Source organism: Crinia signifera, chromosome 1, assembly GCF_055691185.1.
Source record: "Crinia signifera chromosome 1, ASM5569118v1, whole genome shotgun sequence".
NCBI lineage: Eukaryota > Metazoa > Chordata > Amphibia > Anura > Myobatrachidae > Crinia > Crinia signifera.
Window position 1 is genome coordinate 418,948,704 of NC_139217.1, and position 23,556 is coordinate 418,972,259.

General features: G+C 42.6%; 1 protein-coding gene across 1 annotated transcript in view; it reads right to left on the bottom strand.

The window, feature by feature from the left end:
* The window catches only part of XRCC4 (X-ray repair cross complementing 4), a 340,917-nt gene that overhangs the window by 105,247 nt on the left and 212,114 nt on the right, over positions 1-23,556 (bottom strand). Inside the window, exon 7 of the mRNA XM_083151842.1 lies at positions 9,055-9,214. Within this exon, the coding sequence (XP_083007968.1) occupies positions 9,055-9,214 (160 nt within the window). The remainder of the gene's footprint in view (positions 1-9,054; positions 9,215-23,556) is intronic.

Below are 23,556 nucleotides of genomic sequence, written 5' to 3' on the forward strand. Positions count from 1 at the left end.
CTTGTTGTTATCATCAATATTGCAGAACACAAGTAATATCATCAGTCGTGCTGCTTTTATAAATGTCAATGTTTTGTAAAATATCAGCTGTGGGCCATCTGGAAAGTAAAGATCAGTTGTTCCTACATGTGTTTTGAAAACCAAGGGACACTTTAGGATTCATGTGCTAAAATAAAAGGTAAGTAAAGCAGCAAGGTTGGTGTAAACTTAATACTCCCTGTGGGTGAAGAAAAGTGATTGTATCATATTAGAAAGAATCAGGTTTCATCCAAGTCAACTCTTACTGGAAGCAATTATTCCATGGCTCAGACAGTAAAACTCGCACATGTATGCCACGCTGCATTCCCAGCTCGCTACCTGAATCACTATACCTAGAACCATAAAACAAACCCCAACTGCAAGGAATGATACATTGAGCCATGCTGCAATTGTTTAACCATAAAGGTTAAAACAAAAATGCCTTATTTTAAAAATGTATATATTATATATAAGGTTCTACTTTTAATTTACATTACATTGACTAGCTTTCTTATACATGAGCTGCAAAAAAACATAAGATGCCCAGACAATTAATATATACAATTGAGTTGTTTAACCATTTGAGTGCCAACATCTCTGTGAGATGTTCTAAATAGCCAATAAATATGCCAGCGTTGTTCACATTTGTTATATAAATTCAAATAAAAAATGTTGAGTAAATAAAAGATATTTCTTAAATAAGGTAAATAATACAGGTCATTATCATGAATAAAAATGTTTGATTGGCAAGTTTCACACCTGTTAATACAAATTCACTTGCACTCAAACGGATACGTGCCAAATGGCCACAAGCTGTAAAAAGACTGCAGATCCAAATGTAAAGATAACAATGGGAGATGAGGCTTTGGTTAGGGTGGATAGCTAAATCATACAGTAAGTAGCCATTGTGCATCCATCATCGAGTTTCATTGTTCAATGTCTGGCTTGTATCTATGGACAAATCTGACAACGATCCAGCAGTTGAGTGAAGCATCTTCATCGGCCAGTTCTAAATTTTGTTCACTAATTACAACTGCAAAATCTGGCAAATATAAAACAGGCACAGAATATAGAGAGTTTACTGAAACTACTCTGGGGTCTGATATCTAAATGAACCATACACTATAAATGTTATATATATTTTTTTTAATTTTCAATATTTATAGTGAATAGTTTATTCAGATATCAGATCTGTTTTCAGTAATAGCGCAAAACTCCAAATTCTGTGTTAGTTTGTTATATACAGGCCAAGAGCCAGTATATAAAGTTAATGTTCATAAGCATATAGGAAAATAATATTTTGCTGCTTGAATTATTGATATATTATATTATTGGTTCATTATTTTAATCAATAGCGCCTGGAAATATCCTTATTTGTTTGTCCTTGGAAAATGAAACATGGGTTTTCAAATTTGTATATGATAATCCAATTCCATAAATCCATTGGTGCGTTCACTTCATATTCTTCCCTACATTTATCAGCACTTGTAATAACAATACAAATAACAAACACTAAAAATAGTTCTATAAATTATGCTTAGGCCAACCACTAATAATCAGTGATAACAAGAAACACATTTGAAATCTGATAACTCTCTGTTTAGAAATACATAAATGTAGAGTATGACCGAAACTAGGGGGACAATTAATACGATGAGAGATTCAGAAAGTGAGAGATTTGGTAAGAAATATCCAATTTTTTTTAAAGCGGCAATCATTTACACTGCAAAACCAGTTTGATTTTGCCGTGTAAATGATTGCCGCTTAAAAAAACTAGAGATTTATCACCAAATCTCTCATTTTCTGAATCTCTCATCCTATTAAATTTCACCTTAGGTGCTTAAACCATGTAGCATAGGACCACCAGGGCAGAGACACCTTGGCGTACTACCGTATCATGTTTGCAAATGTATGTGACGGAGATCTCTGCATTTCTCCTATCGTGCAGGATCTATGATTCTTGTGGTGTGCTGGGGTAATTTGTTCTTTCTATATTAGATTCACCCCTCCCTTGAATGCACCGGGGATGGACCAATAAACCTATTTCAGCAACTACCATTCTGTGTATTACTAGCTAGCACAAAGTCTGATCACAATCATTGTTATTTCATTGGCCATGCTGAAAATTGTGGTCAGAAGATGATTGAACAGGTATCTTCCAAGCCACAATGACAGATATTATTGCTCAATACAATTGTTACCCTCAAACTCCCTTTTCTCTTCTAATAATTATTAATCTACTAGACATATTTTATTTATTATTGCGAGATCAGAATACATTTTAGATACATCTGTCCTGCATGCTTTGTGATGTCTGAAACATTGCAATAAGATGTGTTTATATTATGTTTGTGTACATTCATCTGTTCACACTCCTCTCAAGGGTCTCTCTTCGGCCAACTGCAATTCCGAGAGCTAGGTATAAATCACAGCGAGAAGGCAGTGAGTGCCAGCTCCTAGTGTTCTATTTGCTGCTGTTTAAGTTGATAAGTGGCAAAGTACATAGATAACAGATAATTAATTATAAAACATCCCAAAAGGAAGATCATCTGGCTAAGCGGGCATTCTCATTGAGATATGTCAGACAGCACAATACCGAACGCATGTTCAAAATGATTGCTTCCATAAACAAAGCAGATCTGTAAATTGATTTTCGCGGCCTGGCTGAAAATTGAGCCTGTTAATCATGGGAATTCATCTTCTGACAACTAATACAATTTTTACTTGTTTTAATCAGCAAGCGCTGTAGGCTCGTTTATCATTTTTACACGACTAATTGCCTCAAACCTAAATAAAATGTCTCAGCAAAAAGATAAAGGCAATAAAAACAGATCAAAGCAGCAACTAGTATATAAAAATGACACATGGGTGAAGCTAGGGGGGAACTAGCGGGGCTTGTGCGTGGGTAGGGTGCCAGCAGAGGCTCCTAGAGGGAGGAGCAGTAGCCAGTCCGAAGTAATGGAGAAGTTAGTGTGTTTCAGGGCAGTATGGATGGCGTAATGGTTAGCATTACTGACTCACTGGCAGTTCATCCAGACATTTTCTGTATATTTTAACTTAGGGATTAGCTTTCCCCCAATGTCTTAGATAAAGGTATGGTACAGTAAACTTATTTTCTAGATATACAAAATTGAAAAATTCAGAAAAATCTCTGATTTCTTTGCCTTTTCCCTTCTACATTCATAGAGAAGGGAAACGTGGTCACATAACGTGGCCTGTGCAGGAACGGGATTTATATAACACCATCAGCAACCTGTACAAGGCGGCCTGACATGTGTTCACCACAATGCTAGGAATCCATTACAGTTTCATTCACCAAAGAGCAATGTGGACTGGGGTTAGGAAGTCAGGTCATTGTTTTTGCTACTATCATTATCCCAATTTATATTGCTACTATAATTATTCTATCGTTATTGCACAGCGCTGTCACATCAGAGACTTTTACATTCAAGCAAATGGGGTTCCTGACCCAGTAAAGCTGATAATCTAAATGACATATCTCAGGTGCAATAACAAGGTCACTTTACCTTGAAGTGAATTAAATTACCAGTACATTTTAGAAAATGTGGAGAATACAAAAACAGAACAGTGTACACTGAATGCTGAATGCTGTGCCTTGAAGGAACTAAATTGTACGTTACCCGGATGCATTTTTCACAGTTTTTTAAATTCTTTGTACTTTTCAAACTTTTCCACGATTGTGATTGGTGTGCTGAGTGCAATGGTAAAGTGGAGGGAGGCACCGAAGCAAGGGGTCGCGGTACACTAATTGGAGGTCCACATGCTCAGGTGTCAACAATGACACAAAAAAAACCTCATGCCGACCTTCCCAGGTGTCAACCGTTTCATGTTGACCTCTTGCTTGTGTTGGCCTTTTTCTACTATGGTCCTCATGCATGTTGACCCCATGATCCACTCCCAAACTGTAATGATGAGCAATACCTTTAAAGAAGCCCTTAACCACACCGTTATGTATTACAATAACACCCCCCCACCACCACCACCACCCTTTAGAAGGTGCCTTTCTCTTGTTGCAGCTGGCAGTAGCCTTTTGCATATCAGAAGACATTTTTGTGTTGGAAGCAGTGGCGGTTTTTAACCAATTGGCTGCAGACCCCCAGGTCAAATCCGCCACTGTTCTCTAAGTGAAGCCAGATGCAGTCTGTGAGACTGGCAGTGACTTCCCATTGGAAGTCCAACCTGCCAGTCACCCATGGCAGTCCCTTTGGGAGGTGTTCCCTCTTTCCGGAACACCTCTATATGGGCTGCTGAGCGGCAGCCCATTAAAACCTAGTCCTTTGTATGTACAGTACGAGAACGATGCTGCAAATGTGCCAGACCCAGGACCCTGAATATGCCTCTGTGGGCTGCAGCAAAAGCAACTCATAGAGGCTGGGGGCCAGCGCATGCTCAGTACCAATGAAGCTACAGCGCATGCGCCGTCCCCGCGGCGGGGACCAAGACAGGCGTGCAGCAGCGGCGGGGACTGGGACCAGGAGCATGGCGACATCGGAGGTAGGAGCCACCGCTGGTTGGTAGCAACCATCCAATCAGCTGCTATCTACAGCAGGGTTCCAGCAGTGTCAGACACCTCAGACTTCTGCAGTGTCAGATTAGCATGGAGCAGTAAACATATCTCCCAAATGATGTCAGATGGTAAAGACTACCAGGATGTCCAGTTCACAAAAAGTTATAACAACCAAGTTTGTCCTCTGTACATTGAACGATGAAGCGCTCTCTATACCATCTGTGAAAAATGCCAGTGTCAGCATAAAAAACTACAGCAAAGCAGCAATAGCTGAAGACTGAAAAATCAGAAGAGATTATGTTCTGTGAAAGGAATTACAGGATGAGGTCTGTAACGCTGAGATCTGGCTACAGAGATATTTATTCACACAGCTATGCGGTTAGGAAATGGGCTAATACTACATTGAAATGTTGAGTGCTGTCTTGTTTAATCTCACATCTTTCCATGTACCCTCAGCCCAAAATTACAGGCAGAATGACTTTATTCTTCCACACTCTATAGGAATGCGGCTAAAAATTAAACATCTGGATGACCCTAACAAACATCGAGATGAAAACTAGGAGGAAAAAAAAGGGTGTTGACAAGTTAGATGATTGACAGTTTGTGTAAACCGATCAATGACAGCATCTATAATTTACCTTACGTGACCTTGGAGGAGTGGGAAGTAGCTAAAGAGTTAAATTACGGGACGGCAACGTGGCTGGAAGGGAAAGAGTTGTAAGCTTCGGAGATGATATTTAGAATTCATGAGGCAATTGTCGGAATGTGAAATAGATGAAGCACTTTGTTAGCCTGCTGTACTGCAGATGCCCGTGTGTGCCAAATGTTCTCTCTATTATCCTCCGCTACCGGAGACTCTGCCATTTCACTCACCAGGACACGGGCTGTTATGTAGAGTTATAATGTAGCAAAATTACATTGCGGCCTTTATTTGAATTACTGAGAACATTTTCTACCAGGAAGAAATGTAATTCTACTCGAGAACATCCTGGGATATCATGTGCGTCACTCTTCTGGCCACTGGAATTGCTGCTACCCTATGGATATTCCTAAGTGACAGAGCAAACAAATCACTTCTACAGAGTAAACTGCAAACAGTAGAATCATTTCATGTGGTCACACAGACTCTCACATGAGTGGTAATGTTCTACTTCCTGTTATGCCATGATGGCAGACAAGGCTTTCTAATGGTACTTATACGCAGCATAATAATGCACTAGAGAGAAGGCGGTGGAAGAATGAGGGCAGATAAAGGACAAATATATAGCCATAGCCACTTCTATATCAGTAGCTGTCCATGTAGCCATAGCCAGTTAAGCGATGGACATTTAAAGCGGCACTCAGTTTAAGTGTAAACCTCATCATCATTGGGTGTTAGTGCCACTTTAAATTTTTAGGGCCAACCGGTTTGTGGTACTGTATATATAATGGGTAAAGGGTGTTCGGTGCCTACAGGCCCCTGAATTAAGGGGAGTTCACACCAATCACCCTGCACCCAAATTCTATACTTACCTTGAGGACACAACTGCAATCACCTAGATTTTATTGGAGATGTGCGCGTGTGTGCATGCACCTGTAGCCAGTGACTGGCGGTCATGCACTAGTACTGATCGTGCAAGAGAAGACGGGATACGGTTGTCGACCTTTCTGTCAGCACCGTTGAGTCAACATACTGCGAGGTCGACAGGCGCCTAGGTCGACACAAGCATTCAAGGGTACACGGTGCAAATTTAACCTGTATGAGTTCACTTTGCGCATGCACAGAAAATGCAAGTAAGCAACAGTGACCATGCAGAGTCCATGCAACCGAGGAGGCAAAACGGGTGGGCGGTTATGTTCTCACATCCGAAAGTTCAGGGAGTTCTTGTTCATGCAGCTTCGGGACAGCAAAGATTCATAAATGTGCCGGTTAGGAAAGAGCAAGATAACATGGCTCGATGAGGACTTGTGCTGCTTATGCAGAAGCGTATGCATCTTACATGTTTCCCATGTGCGGAAATAGCACATGCACACATGTGTAGGCTCCTCGGGTGTGGATGGGTTGGTCGACCCAAAGATGGTCGACACCATTGGTTCGACATACCGCAAGGTCGACCGGTGTCTAGGTCTACATGGGACAAGGTTTTTCACTGGTTTTTCACCTGAATGTCGACATAGTCGACATGGACCCAGGTTAATTTGCACAAGATCCCCTATATCCATCTCCAGGTCACCCCAACATAGAGCAAACCATATGCAAAGTAGACAATCAGTACCAAAAAAAGAATAAAAAGAATAAAAGTATTAAAAATCCTGTTCTTTATGCAGGACATAACTTGTGCAATATTTGGCTAAAATAATGAAAGCCTTTTGCACAGACCTGCTCATAACTGTGTAAGTATGTTAGCACTAGGAAAATGTCCTGATGCTGGAAGATCTGTCAACCATCCAAAAAAGCTGCAAAAGAAAACGCCCCATTTACAGTATACCTCTTTCACACCGCACCTCAAACACGGGTTATTGCTGGGTTGTTACCCGGTCGACCCAGGTCAAGGTGCGGTGTGAAAGAAATTTGACCCGGGATATAAGAAAAGTTAAACCTGGGTTATAATAGCCAATGTATAATACGACCCAGGTTTAATGTGAAAGTGCTGGACCCTGGTCAGAGCCAGGTGGGACCTAGGATCGCGATTCCGGGGTAAAATAAATCTTATCAATGCAGTGGTTCCCAAACTTTTTTGAATTATGGTGTCCTAAAGTATATGACTGGTTGTTATTGTGCATATCAATTAAAATATCATCTAATGTATAGGTAGCTTAAGGAGGAGGGTATATGAGCAGTAGGGAATAGCTTGCTGGGGTATTGCAGGGATCCGCTGCCAGTCAGCGTATGCTAGGACAATATTGATTGTGATATGGGTGATGCCAATAGTATGTGCAGGAGCAGGTGCTGAGGGCCAGGTGCCTCTGAACATTGAACCAGCAAACATGTGTATGAGGAACGAGGACATGGCTAACTGAAATTTAATGTCGCTCTCTTCTGGAAGGCTGAAAAGTCTGCTCTCAGTACCATCTCTACACGTACTTCCACAGACCAACACGATACAAACAAAACAGCCAGAACCATTCCTGTTGTGGGTAACCCTCACAGCCATCAGAAAGTCACAAGCACTACAATCTCAATGACCACAACAATGTCCCAGCATAGAACAAGACATGGTTTTGCCTTGTAAATGAGCGCCCCTTTAAAAAAATAAAAATAAATCTCTTAGTTCGACCGGCATCCCGCACTGCCGCCAGACTCGCACCTCATTACATCCGGCCCTATGTTAGGAACACATATTCTAGCAAAATGAAGATAAAGAATATTCTGCATGAATTGTTACTTCAATGGTTTAACCCTTTCATGTTGTAGGCAGCAAGCAGTGTTATCAGTGACAAGACATTAGGGGGAAATAAAATAAACCAGTTAAATGACAGACATACTGTGGGGTAGAGAGTGAATATACTGTATATACAAAAACCAAAACAATGATTTAGATAAGAGGGTAGACGTGATGTATAATTATGGATATAATACAGGCTTTATATGAGAGTTGCTCTCTTTCAGTAAAAAAAAAAAAAAAAAAATGTATGTGAAACTCAGTTATATATGCACAGTCTATGCGGAGTTGAACATATTTGCATACAGCATGTACAACTATCCCTGTGCATGTGCAAATATAAAACTTGCTAATACATGCTCATTATATCATCTAATATATTAATGAGTAATGAAGATAGCTTCAGAGGGGAACGTACAAGCTGCAGATCAGCAGCAGCTAACCATCATATGTACCAGAGGGGGGAGTGTGATGCGGCCCTCAGCTAGCAATTTGCACCTTTTACTGTAAGCATCTCAGTGTCAGACCCTTTATGATTATTTCAGCGAAGACCCTGATTACTGGAAATATCCATAGAGGATGTCATTCAAAATCTCCATCAATACGAGCAGACATGGATGATGGGCGTCTTGAGGGCTTAGAACACTAGGGGAGGTGTACTGTGTGGCTGCTGTATATCTATTGATGGTAAACCCGCTCCTTTAGGGCCAAATTCGGTCAGGGGACCGATGATGTGGGTCTGCGCATGTGTTTTGGTGCAGTGAGGCGTTTGCACAGAAGGGGGGGAAGGGCGGGAAAGGGCCTATCGAAAATGGTGGGTGCTCCCAGAAAAACGCTGGGCGTCCCCATGCCAACGCAGGCGGGTCAAAGCTTGCATGGTGCAGATGGCTGATGTCCGCGCCAGCCCCTAATTCAGATATCTACAAGCTAAACAAAAGTTAGCCATCGAATGATTTTTCACCCGTACGCCTGCATGCGGATGTGTAAGCGTACATATCCATTCCTATGCCGGCTTGGGCATTCATTTGGTCCGACGCTGCAAAAGAATGCTGCTTAGCAAGCGGTTCTGAATCAGGCCCATGGTTTAACCAAGTCTCCCACTCCTACTGGCAATGGCTTGGTTATTGTACATGTGTAATACGGTACCTTTGCTTTTCTTCATCTTCCGGTTGTGAAATCTTATCTTTTACTTCTGTGTAGTAGGAAACATTTGCCCTCCGATGTCTCCGCTTTCTGCTTGGAGCAATATCTGGAGAATCATCAGGGGTGCTGATAAAAGATCGACGCTTGGATGATGGTTGTGAAGCTACAAAAAGAGAATTATATATATTTTTTAAAAGCCCTGAAATATTTCACGTTATTTATACTTTTTTATATGTTATTTGTGAAAGCGTTATACTTGTACATTTTCAGTATGCAATAGGAAACCATAGACACATGATCATACATAACAATTTGATAGAAAGCCATTTGATATTAACATATCTATCAATGGATTGTTCCGGTTCCATTTTTGCAGTGTTATTCCTTTTGTACTGTACATTATAATGCCTCGAGTGCAAGACCAATTATGATTTGCAGTAAAACAATAGCCTTCAAGTAAAATAACTGTAATCATTTGTGTGATCAGAAGCAGCAATAGCTGTATAGCCCCGTATTTGCCATGAGCACAGAAATGTGATCATTTGTAACAAGTTTTAGGCAAAGGGTGGTAACGCCAAATATTGATTTGATTTTTCTCTTCTGTTCAATCACTTTGCATTTTGTTAATTGATAAAAAATAAACTATTTAAATTCTGTTTTTGAAAGCATTTTTTAAGTGGTATTTACACAGTGCGATTTTTTTTTTGCAATTCGACCCTGATTCAATTGGTTCGAGGGGGTTATTCTGGTTCACTCGCAAAGGCACAATCACTCTCTAATGGACAAAACCATATGCACTGCAGGTGGGGCTGATGTAACATGTGCAGAGAGAGTTACACAGTCTCCTCTCCGGGCCTCTCCTGGAGAGGAGACAATCAATGTAGACAAGCATGATTTGTGCTGCAAGCGGGTAAGGATTACAATATACAGTGTTTTACAGTATTTATTATAGATGGCCATCATTGCCATTGCCTGGCAATAGCGCACCTGGCCTTTGATAGTGTTAAACTATGCAATTGATGACCAATAGTTTTTACTTATCAATGGTACTGATCTTCCTTCTTGTTTTGTAAATAAGTATACTGTACATACAATTTTGTACCAGACGTCACAAATAAAATAGCTTAATTTGTTTATTATATTTAAAAAATATAGGTAAATATTTCTTCACTGTTAGACACACTTAACATATTCGTATTTTACGGTGTTCAGTTAATTAGGTTATTCAATTATATTAGGTAATGTACGGTAACCATTAAGAAAATCATACGTAATTATGTATTTGTTGTACCACTTTAACAGGACTGGATTAACCTGAAGGTGACAATGGGCCCCACACAGATCTAGATCACCAGCTTGAGGTCACTGTAACATACCGTATGTGGACTGTTGTATCTGTGAGGTATAAAGTGAACGGGAGGAACAACACTTGTGATGCAGGGACTATTTGCACATTATCCTTTTTTAATGACGTCCCTAGTACAGTATGTCATATGGACAATTTTATTAGTTGGGACCCCAACAAACCAGTTAAGAAAATGATGATGCATTTAGTACAATATGTACTGTAGTCATAATTATGTTCTAGTTGTGCTCAGAGTAATATATATATATATATATATATATATATATATATATATATATATATATATATATATATATATATATATGGTACTTGTTTCCTAGCACGGCCACAACGATCATGATCGTGGGCATCGTGAGTAAAAATCGGGGGCATCGCGGCCATCGATGCCCGCAATTTCCCCATAAGGAACAATGTTAAATGCCTCAATTTACCAGCGATGCCCCCGATTTCCCATAGGAAACAATGTTAAATGGTTCAATTTACACAAATCATCATAGGGAACAATGGTAAATGGGCCAGAAACCCCCAAAAACACCCCTGAACAGTGAAATGTCCCCCCAAAATTAGTTTACGCCACCCCACGATCAACGCGAACCCGAAGCGTGGCAAGCACAGCGAGCCTGCAAGGGGCGGCGGTACGCGTCCTCCGACCTTTTCGTACCCCCACTATCCACGTCGGTGTGGAGTTGAGAATAGAATAGTGTGGCGAGCGCAGCGAGCCACCGAGCCCGAAGCGTGGCGAGCGCAGCGTGCCCCGCGAGGGGACGCGGATACCTGTGAAGCCCGCGAAGGGACGCGTTTACCTGTGAAGGTATCCGCGTCCGCTCGCCTCGCTGCACTCGCCACACTATTCTATTCTCAACTCCACGCCGACGTGGATAGTGGGGGTATGAAAAGGTCGGAGGACGCATACCGCGGCGCTCGCCACGCTTCGGGTTCGCGTTGATCGTGGGGTGGCGTAAAATACTTTTGTGGGGACATTTCACTGTTCAGGGGTCTTTTTGGGGGTTTCTGGCCCATTTACCATTGTTCCCTATGATGATTTGGTGAAATTGAGGCATTTAACATTGTTTACGATGGGAAATCGGGGGCATCGCGTCTGGACCATTTAAGCCTTTTTTAGCCGCATACGACGCGACCGACGCGATTTTGACTTTTTTCAATGGGAAAATCGGGGGCATCGCGTCGGTCACGTCGCAGACCACTAAAAATGACACCCGATGCCCGCGATTGTGGCCGTGCTAGGAAACAAGTACCATATATATATATATATATATATATATATATATATATATATATATAGAGAGAGAGAGAGAGAGAGAGAGAGAGAGAGAGAGAGAGAGAGAGAGAGAGAGAGAGAGAGAGAGAAAGAGAGATCAAGGATTTGTTCGGCACTCTCGGCTATAGCTGGGACATCCACTGGGGTGCCTTCCTAAGAGATTGGTATAGGAGTTTTACTCCAAGGCAGGAAGCCCTGGAAATGAAGAAGCGGCACTCTCCGGGTTTGTGAAGTCAATAATACTTTAGTGCATCACAAAAAAGTTACAACATGGTCGTCAACGTTTCAAGGCTGGTGTGCCTTTTCATCAGGACGAGATAAAGTGCTGCTAGTGCTGTGCAAATAGAAGAATTCTTCTATTTGCACAGCACTAGCAGCACTTTATCTCGTCCTGATGAAAAGGCACACCAGCCTTGAAACGTTGACGACCATGTTGTAACTTTTTTGTGATGCACTAAAGTATTATTGACTTCACAAACCCGGAGAGTGCCGCTTCTTCATTTCCAGGGCTTCCTGCCTTGGAGTAAAACTCCTATACCAATCTCTTAGGAAGGCACCCCAGTGGATGTCCCAGCTATAGCCGAGAGTGCCGAACAAATCCTTGCTCTATATATATATATATATATATATATATATATATATATATATATACCATGCTGCACTTTCCAGGCTCCGTATTTTCCCAGGACAAGCTCCAAGAAGACACTTCCAGACAGACGCTTGTTTTATGAGAAAGGCTTGAGATATGGTAAAAGTGGATGATGGGCGTCTTGAGGGCTTAGAACACTAGGGGGGGGGGGGGGGGGTGTACTGTTTGGCTGCTGTATATCTATTGATGGTAACTACTACCGAATGAGTTACAATTCTAATCGGAAATAATCTTTCAAGTTCAGAAACAAACCATTCTCCCCCACTCGTTAACTGACAGTTTGTCCTGTTTAATCTTCTTCCCTAAAGATAACTTCCCTCTTGGAGGAGGCACATGGATTTCTTGTGTGCTTTGATAAGTGGACAGATGAAACAAGACTCAGAGGGAGGGGAGTTGCTGAGATCTGCTGACACACACACACAAACACACACCACTTTGGCAGAAGGATACTTAATGCCTGGAAGAGACTGAAATGTGACATTTGTGAGCATTTTTCTGGATCATGGTTACGATGCACAAAACTAGAATGCATAGTACAGATGCTGACTAGAATAGAGAGAGGAGTATACAGATGCTTACTGAGTAGAGAGAGGAGTATATGCAGGGCACGTGCTGGGTGGCTGCTGCCCGCTTTTCCTTTCCTCTTATCTGGCCTCTCGTTTCCTTTAGTGCACCCTATCCTGTTCCTCTATCTCACTATTTCTCTGGGACATGTGTTGAAAGCACTGAAGCCGAATAGAGAAAAAGTTTACATGATGTGAGCACGAAAAGTGAAAAACAAGAAGCTGTGGAATTGTGACAAACCTGTATTATATGTGATTAAAGGAACAGCCTAACTCTATAGCCCTTTATCGTGCAATTAAATTTATTGTATCCAATAAGGTCTTGATTCGGAGTTGGATGAAATGACAACATTCTTGCAAATGGTTTATGGTTTTCTATTGCGCTTTTATTTCAAGTCACTAAAAAGTACTTTCACATTCTTGGAAGTGGCTAAAAAAAAATGGGTTTTGGTTGGAAGGGTCGATGGTGTCTAGCACAACACCAAATGGTCAACATGTACAAGGTTGACACAAACAAAATGTCAACTTGGAAATGGTCAACACGTGAAAAAGGTTGACAAAATGGGAGGTGGCAAAGTGTACTTGGCTAAACTCGGAAGTGTGGAAGATTTACTGGTTCCAGCCAGAGTTACATTTCAGCCCATGCAGAGTATATGGTAATTCCAAAACCAGAATAAAGCATAGTTGCCTACCCTCCACACACACACACACACACACACACACACACACACACACACACACACACACACACACACCACCTTATGTAACTATATGTATACATGTGTTTGTGTGTGCGTATATGTGCGTGTATATATACTGGAGGGTAATGTGAAAGATCCATTCCAGGATTTAGAACAGCAACAGCTGCAGGGCTAGGGAGATCCAACCTGGGTTTTCCTAGGATGTATTGGGAATCACTGGCTGATTAGCAGCACCTGGTGCTTCCTGTTATATGTGTGTTCAAGACAGAAAGTTGGCTATCCCAATGGCAGTTAATTCCTGGGCTTGCTGGGGTCCGGGGGTTATTGAGCGATTGTCTGAAAGTATTGTGAGAACCGCCATTGCTGTAACCTGAGAACTGCCATGCTGTAACTTAAGAAATGCCAATCTGTTATCCTGGAATGCTATCTACCTGCTGAGAATAAAGAACCAGACCTGTGTATGCGATTCCTTGTCACATTGCAAAATGGCAGGAACCCTGGTAAAGATACAAAAACAGAGTGCAGATGTTATTCCCAAGTGGCGCCCTAATAAGAAGAGTACATCCCTGTAGATAAAGGGACGATCCTCTTCTCCGTTAATGTGAGATATTATATAATACCGCCACGCTCCTTCTGATCGGAAGGGGGTCCTCTTTTCCGTATCAGACAGACCAACCAAATGATTGTGTGTTCCTGGACCACCCGAAGGTAACCAAGTTTCCTCCCCGATTATGGATACCGGAAAAAATGGATATAAAATGGCACATAGAGTAATACCATTTATTCAACAAGAGCATAAAAATACAATAAGTGAGGTAGACAGTGGCTAATTACCAAGTTGGTGGAGAACTAGGACGAACCAAGTTCTCTAAAGCGCATGGAAAGGAAGGCAGGTACCCGGGATGTACCTCCACGTCCAGGCTAATCGGTAATAGATCCAATGTCCAATCCTCAATAAAACCACAGGCAACAGGAGCTCCAAGCGCGCTTTCGATCATCTACCAATCACCTCTCAGATAAGAGTGGCTCCATCTATACTAATTCTGCAGCAGGCTTGGGTGTGATTGTGGTGTGGCTCTTTGTCTGGCCTGTTAAACCACCCCTTTTTGTGCCTGACTGAAAATAGCAGGGCAATTTAAATATGTTGGCTAAACGGTCTCCAAGGGAAACAAACCCAGATACAGGGGCAACAAGCTCAGGTGCAGTTGCTGCAGGAGGTGCAACAAGCTCAGATTAAAGGCCAGCAGCACCTGGCTGAACAACATAAATCCCCAATACAGGGGCAGGAAGACCAATTTAAGATGATCAAGAGTTTCAGGACTGTTGGCTGGAGGGCTCCAAGCCTCCGAGGATTTAGCTGGCCAATTTAACCCGGCTGTCCAATAGGTCAAAAGATCTTCCCCTCTGAGCTTCCCACTCCGCTAACTGCCATGGCAGATCCCAGCTGTCCTCGGCATAACTGCAGCCCCTTGGTATACTGTTGGTGTGCCATCTAGAGGCAGGCACTCAGTACTATATACCTTATATGGTACTTGGTCAGGTGACTAGTGACTCAGTATTGAACAAGAATTTGACAGCCCATATAAACTTCTTCTGTGCTCGTCTACTGTCTGTGCCTCAGTGTTACTACTCTCTACATTGATCTTAATGAACTTCCGTGTTTCAACCCAGCTTTCTGTCTGTTATGAGAGGTGGCTGTGACTGATGGATTTCAAATGTAATCACTGCTAAACAAGCCTGATTTAGCATTAATTATTATTGCTCTGTGAAATTCATTGGCCACAATCACCAATCATTGGCAGCTTTGTAGCTTAGTAAATTTACCCCTTAGTCTACTTTGTCGGGTCACTGATTAACCTACTGTTTCTACAAACATAAATCCTGAAAACATGAGCTGTTGAGTGTGGGGGACAATGACATTTGGGAACTTATCCTGTTAGGCATTAAATAGGTCAGCAATAAGTCATCAAGTAGCTTGTATGTAGTTTAATAGACATTTGCAAAGCTTCTTCCATATTTATTTAGAACTATTTTTATGTTGGTATTGCAGATTCTGAGTTTTTTTGGGACTGTGCTGCTGACACGTGGCCTAACAAAATAAAAAAAGGTAAAACATTTTTTTAAATCCTCCATTTTCTGGCCCTATTAGTGGTAGCACAGTTAGATGACTGGCACAGAGATTTTTTTTTACCCACAGTTCTATTTCACTCTCCTCAATCAATAACACATAACAGTTGAAGTCCAATGCCTGAGATCCCAGCTGTTGAAGAGATACAGTACTCAAACTCTAGGCAAGGAGTGCACAAAGCCTCCTGTGTGTATCCACTGTATAGTGTATTACATATTCATACACCCAGCCAAGATTTATCTTCCACTGCCCTCACCTGCTCAGAATAAAAAAAAGGGAATGTACAAAAAGGCAGATGCACTGCAGTAGTGAATTTTGCACATTTGTAAATTACCCTTATAACATAAATGATGGGTTGGGGAAAACATTTGAATCAACCAGTTCTCCAGCCGATACATATTAAAGGTCTAATTACTAAGCCTAGGAGAGAAAGTGGATGGAGAGAAAGTAGGAGTCAATCAGCTTAAAAATGTCAGTTAGGGCTAATTGGCTGGTGGTGTATCATTCTCCATTTTCTCATGTTTTAAGGCATAGTACAGGGGGTATTCAACTTCAGTAGTACGAAGAAAGAAAAGAGTTTGCTCGGTGGATGCACACCAGAAAGTTTGATTTCTGTTTTGCTTAAAACTTAACTTTTATTGGTTTATTTTTAAAAGGGTAGAGGGGGCCTTGATGTCTGTGTTCCTTTCCGTTGTGTGGAATCACAGGTCATGGTCCGCTCCGCTCATTGTGAATTTGAGTAGAGGTTAAAAGCTTACGACATACATTTACACACACATATAAGGTGGGGTGCTTGTGCACCGTAAAGACAAGAAAGTGTGTTTAGGGATTAAAAATGTGGTTGTTGGACTTGATTACCTTGTCTCTATATTTTGTTGCTGTGTTTTTTGCAGAAGAGATCTTAGCCTTAATTGGCTTTATGTATTCAACTTCAGTCAAGGGCGTAACTACCATAGTTGCCAGGGGTGCAGTTTCTATGGGCCGCAGAGCTGAAGGAGGCCCATCTCTACTGTCTAAGTAATATATTTAACATACATTAATTCACCATCAGTTACTTAATAGGAGACCCTTACAAAATTTTGCTGTGGGGCCTACAAATATCTAGTTACGCCCCTGACTCCAGTCCTTGAGAGCTACCAACATTTAACGTTTTCCAAGTCTTCTCACAGAAGAAAGTTAAGCAATGAGCTCCACCTGTGGATCTTAAAATGTTTCAGTGAGCAATGAATGCACCTGCGCATCAACTAGGTTGCATGGAAAACATGAAATGTTGGTAGCTCTCGAGGACTGGAGTTGGCTAACTCTGGATAGATACATCTCGCATTTTGGCTGAAAACTTACTGTTCCTGTAGGAGCTGTTTAGTATCTACATCCACTTTATATATTATTTATCCCAGGCATAGCAAATGGACCCCTTTGGCCCTACTATATATACCAGTATGAGACCATAACTATTGTACACCCACCACCACCTCCACATACATTCCCCTTGTTCATTCATATTACAATTCAGTAAGTTTCAGTCTCTTGTAATGTTATTTAAAAAGAAAATTAGGAAGAAAGCGTGCCTTATTTTTTTCCCCCGCTGTATTTCTGAAGTTCCGCTATCCAAACAAAAACACTATTCCAGAATGTTAGTAATTTACTTCGCCCTGATTGTATTATGATGCGAGAAACCAGTGCTGCATATGTTTTGAACATTAGGCAGAAGTAAACAAGCCATGATTAGTTCTGCGTACTCTGTTGAATTATGGGCTGTTGGTAAGCACTGTAACATGTTATATTTATGTGCAGGCATAGAACGCACTGCTTACAACATAAGCAAAACGGTTATTGTGTAATTATATTGATTTCCTGAAATAACACAGAAACATGGATTTAACTGTAATCATACTTTTTGGAACCATAAAATGCCTAATTTAATAAAGTGCATTTACTGCAAGTCTGGTGCAAGTTAAAATTTTCTATAAAATCTGCTACTTCATATAGATACAATGGGGCAGATGTATTATAGCGGAGCTTAGCGCAGCGCTATAATACTTCCTGCTTCGCCTCATTAACACCGCTAATTGTTGGGGGGTTTGCAGGGGACAGCCCTGCCAAGCGTTATTCGGCGGGCTGTCCTTAGTGCACGTTAGGTGCACTGGTGATACATTTAAAAAAAAAGAAAATCTCCCCAGTTAACTAGCGTTAAGTGCAGATATGCAGATATGCACTTAACTAGATCGGAGCTTCTTCATACATTTTTTTATTTTTATCTGTAGGTGTCTTGCCGGAACAGAAGATCATGACTTAGAGCAAAATGCTTTTGCACTTTTCTAATTCAGGTCAAGTCACAACTTTTCCACACTAGACAATTTCGAATATCTCAATTTCAACTTTTTTACTCCGCCCTAATATATATATATATATATATATATATATATATATCTCCTATATATTTGGCTACATCTGTCACTCAAAGTGGGTGTCTGTGTCTATAACGCTCTGTTCCTGGACTTTCCTCTTAATGTGTGATTGCCTTCATCTGTGCTGAACACCTTTCTGAGAAATTAACCTGTTTAAAACAGGTGATGGCAATCATACATTAAGGGGAAGTCTAGAAACAGAGCATTGTGTCCCTCCTGGAGAGGGTCATGTTGGGAGGTATGTGACAGAGAACCAGCCCAGTGAGCCCACAGACAGTGCCAGACACCCACTGCCTTCCCATGTTGCCCAGCACTGCTACTCCACAGCCACCAGGTGAGCGCCCCCCTCCCGCGATTTGCGGAAAAACCTCCCCCCCGCGCGCCCCCTCCCGCGATTCGCGGCAAAAACACCCGCTCCCCCGCGACCCCCCCTACCGCGATTCGCAGCAAAAACAACCCCGCGACCCCCTCTCCCGCGATTCGCTGCAAAAAGAACCCCCCACGACGACCCCTCCCGCAATTCGCGGCATAACCACCACCCCGCGACCCCCCCCCTCCCGCGAATCGCGGCAAACCCTCCCCCGTGACCCCCCCCCGATTCGCGGAAAAAACACCCCCCCCCCCGCGACCTCCCTCCCGCGATTCGCAGCAAAAAGAACCCCCCCCGCGACCCCCCCTTGCACGATTGGCGGCACCCCCCCTGCGACCCCCCTCCCGCAATTCGCGGCACCCCCCCCCCCGCAATTCGCAGCAGCCCCAGGATTAAATGGCACATGCAAAACACTGACATGGCTATGGTCGACAATGAAAAAGGTTGACATGAGTTTTTGAAGATTTATTTTTAATTTTTTTAATTTTTCCATATTCATTGTCATGTGTCGACATGGACACCAATGAAGTGGCACACTTATGTCAACATTTACATGTGTTGACCTTTCTGTGTTGATTTTTTCTTGTGGCGATTCGCGTCACACCCCCCGCAACCCCCCCTCCCGCGATTCGCGGCACCCCCCGTGACCCCCCACCTCCCGCAATTCGCGGCAACCCCCCTCCGGAACCCCTGTAAACCCCGCACTCCCGCGATTCGCGGCACCCACCCCCGCGGCACCCCCCCGTGATTCGCGGCAGCTCCAGAATTAAATTGCACATGGAAAACACTGACATGGCTATGGTCGACAATGAAAAAGGTTGACATGAGTTTTTGAAGTTTTTTTGTCATTTTTTGAATGTTTTCATATTCATTCTCATGTGTCGACATGGACACCAATGAAGTGCCACACTTATGTCAACATTTACATGTGTTGACCTTTCTGTGTAGATTTTTTCTTGTGGCGTTTTGCGTCACACCCCCCCCCCCACCCCCGCAACCCCCACTCCCGCGATTCACAGCACACACACACCCCCCCGCGATTCTCGGCACCCCACCCCGTGACCCCCCCTCCCGTGATTCACGGCACACCCCCCGCGACCCCCCCTACCATGATTCGCCGCAACCCCCGCCCCCGTAACCCCCCTCCCGCGATTTGCGGCAACCCACCCCGCAACCCCCCTCCCGCGATTCTCTGCAATCCCTCCCCTCCCGCGATTCGCAGCATCCACCCCCCCACAACCCCCCCTCCTGCAATTCGCGGCACCCCCCGCGACCCCCCCTCCTGCAATTCGCGGCACCCTCCGCGACCCCCCCTCCCACGATTCGCGGACACCTAAGTTGCAATACAGGGCATCTTTCATACAATTCTAACCATATTTCTCATATACAAACGTTCACAAATTAAGGGGGCGCAGCCCCTTACGACGGTGTGAAGAGCGCCCGTAGGGCGCGATGAATCACCTAGTATATATATATATATATATATATATATATATAATAGGTAATGTTCAGCGGCTTTCAGAAGACTGAAGTTAGTCACGTAATAAATACAACAGACTCAAATGGAGCTTTCAGCTGAAAGCTCCATTTGAGTCTGTTGTATTTATTACGTGACTAACTTCAGTCTTCTGAGTGCCGCTGAACATTACCATTTATATCATTCCTTGTGCTAAAACAAGTGAAATTGAAGGCACCTGAAGCGGATGCTTTATTTGTTTGCTAGTGCCGGCTACATCGAAATATATATATATATATATATATATATATATATATATATATATATATATATATGACAGCAGGTAGTGGACCAACGGCGCTGACAGGTGCAACTACTCCAGCCAATTTAGAAGAACTTGGTAATCAGGTTGATTTAGCAAGTCAGCACTAAATCCAATTTTTAGGACTGCAGCCTCCTCCAAACTCCCTGGACTCTGGGAGTAAGCAATGGATCTGTCAAAAAAGAGGACAGGAGGGGCGCTCCATAGTGCATAAATGACAGTTTTATTAAAATGATCATAAAACCACTTTCAAAAAAAGAGACAAACAATTGCTTGTACCATAAAAAAGAACGCTGTGGGCTGGGTACCACAAGGCTTTTGTATATACAACACGACCCGGCAAACTCCTACCAGCCGTCCGGAGCACTATCGCCAACCAGGATCACCCACTGGGAACACCGATGGTGAGAACAGCGTGTCGTTGGAAGCCGTAGGAACAGAGGCGTGCAGGGGAGCTGGGTACACACACAGCAGACGTCACAGGCCTCACCCTAACTAGTTTCGTAGTAAAGCCCTCTGATGAAGTTTTACTACGAAACTAGTTAGGGTGAGGCCTGTGACGTCTGCTGTGTGTGTACCCGGCTCCCCTGCACGCCTCTGTTCCTACGGCTTCCAACGACACGCTGTTCTCACCATCGGTGTTCCCAGTGGGTGATCCTGGTTGGCGATAGTGCTCCGGACGGCTGGTAGGAGTTTGCCGGGTCGTGTTGTATATACAAAAGCCTTGTGGTATCCAGCCCACAGCGTTCTTTTTTATGGTACAAGCAATTGTTTGTCTCTTTTTTTTAAAGTGGTTTTATGATCATTTTAATAAAACTGTCATTTATGCACTATGGAGCGCCCCTCCTGTCCTCTTTTTTGACAGATCCATATATATATATATATATATATATATATATATATATATTTATATCAATTCTACAGAGATCAAAAGAAAATAATAAAAATATATCAGTTACTATAATACCCGTGCATCACCAACATAACCATCGATTACAATTATAATTACATTTACAGTATTTTCAGAAAACTCACTCCTTAATGATAATGGACAGATTTTTTATATTATAACCAATATCTGTACAAATTGGATCAAAGGGCGGTAACTACCTTTTAGTTAATTAATTAAGTAAGTACAAATAACTAATTGATGTATAAATAATTATCCCCCTGAAAAATGAAAAATATCTTTATAGGCTTAATATATTATCTGATTTTTACTGCAATTCCTTGCTGTTATGATATTTGGCACTTTGGGCTAGATAGTATCAATCTTCAATTAATGTTGGCTATATCCATTTTAAATGCTGCTGCTAGGCTGATCTTCCTTGTAAGACGCCCATCGCCTGCTATTCCGCTCTGTCAGTCCCTCCATTGGTTGCCTGTATCTTACCGTATTCAATATAAAACACTTCTACTCGCATATAAAGCTATTGACCATACTGCACCAGCATATATCTCTGCACTTATCACAAAATATCTCGACCACTTCGCTCTACACAAGATCTGCGTCTCTCTTCTGCATGGATCACTAGCTCCCATTCACTATTACAGGACTTTCATCGGGCTGCTCCCATCCTATGGAATGCCCTTCCACGCACAATAAGACTCTCCACTAGCCTTCAAACTTTCAAGCGTTCTCTGCAAAGTCACCTCTTCAGGCAAGCCTATCATGTTTAAGTACCACAAGCATAACCCTCTGAGGCACTTATGTATTTTATAGCTTCCTTTCTGGACTTGTAACTTGGTGGGACTGCTATGCTATTACTGGTGCCTGTCCTTGTGTTTCCCTCCTATGTCCCTAAAGATTGTAAGCTTGCAGCAGGGCCCTCCTACCTCTAAGTCTGTCTGTTGTTACCCAGTTTGTTTTATCACTGTTTACTATTGTAAAGCGCAACGGAATCTGCTGCGCTATATAAGAAACTGTGAATAAATAAATAATATCGATATTTACAATAATCTATTTCTGTGCAGATTTAAACAAAAAACTTTTTGCAACAATCATACTATAACATATACATACACATAAATTGCAAGCTATCAGTAAAACGGTGATTTGTGTGCACCTGATCAATAAAAACTCCAAGCTCATACACCACAGTCAGATCCATAATACCATAACCGGTAAGTAGACTAAAAGGTTCATTAACGATAAGTGGGAGCAAGCATCGTTAACGATACTGAGTGTACACACTAGAAGATATTTTTAAAGATATTGCTCAGAAAGCCTTTTCTAAGTGATATCTTTGAAAATATCCTCTAGTGTGTATGGGGCTTTACTTTATTAATCGAGTTGCAATTGTTAATTTAAACTATTGCAACTGTAATGGTTTCAACTGACAATTATAATTAGCTGCATACAGTTAGAATTACAAGGCTCCTAGGCAGGAGCAAAGAGCTCCATATAAGCGTTCAAGTCATGTGCATGGAATGCTGAGAATGGTCTATTTTATACATATGGGTACTTAACTGAAGGTAGACATATCCTATACGGATTCAGTATTGAATCCCGGCGGTCGGGATCCCGGCGTTCAGAATCCCGACGCCGGAATCCCGACAGCCGAAATGCCGACAAGGGGGGGACGTGGATCGCCCCCCCTTGCGGGCTCGCTGCGCTCGCCACGCAGCGGGCCCGTTGCCTCGCTACGCTCGGCACACTAATTTATTCTCCCTCCAGGGGTGTCATGGACACCCCAGGAGGGAGAAAGTGTCGGCATTTCGGCGGTCGGGATTCTGGCGTCGGGATTCTGAACGCCGGGATCCCGACCGCCGGGATCGTAACTGCATCCCATCCTATACGTATGCAGGAGCCAATGCATTGAGCCTGCGTCTTCCCCCAATACTTCAGTAGAATATCAGATTATTTAGATAAGCGACACGTGCAACTACAGTATGGGCAACATCTCCACTTTTGTAAACCTTCACTAGTAAATAGATGCTGGTGTGTTGCAGCTAAGACATATTTTTCGCCCCCAAAAATGAATAAATTAGCAGGACCTGGTGGCTCACTCATGCCAGGGATCTAGAGGAATTGCATAAACCCAGTGGAAATGTGAAAGGTAGAGGGTGTCAGCTATGCGGCTACAAAATAGTATACACATAAACAAATACTTATCATCCCGAATAATGGGTGGATAACGTCTCCCTCAACAACCACCCATAACCATACAAACCTACTACTGTCCCACTAAAGGGCAGTGCAGACTACGCAGACCCCGATACTGGTGGCGGCGGCGGGACCTGGCAGGGGGGTGCCTACACAC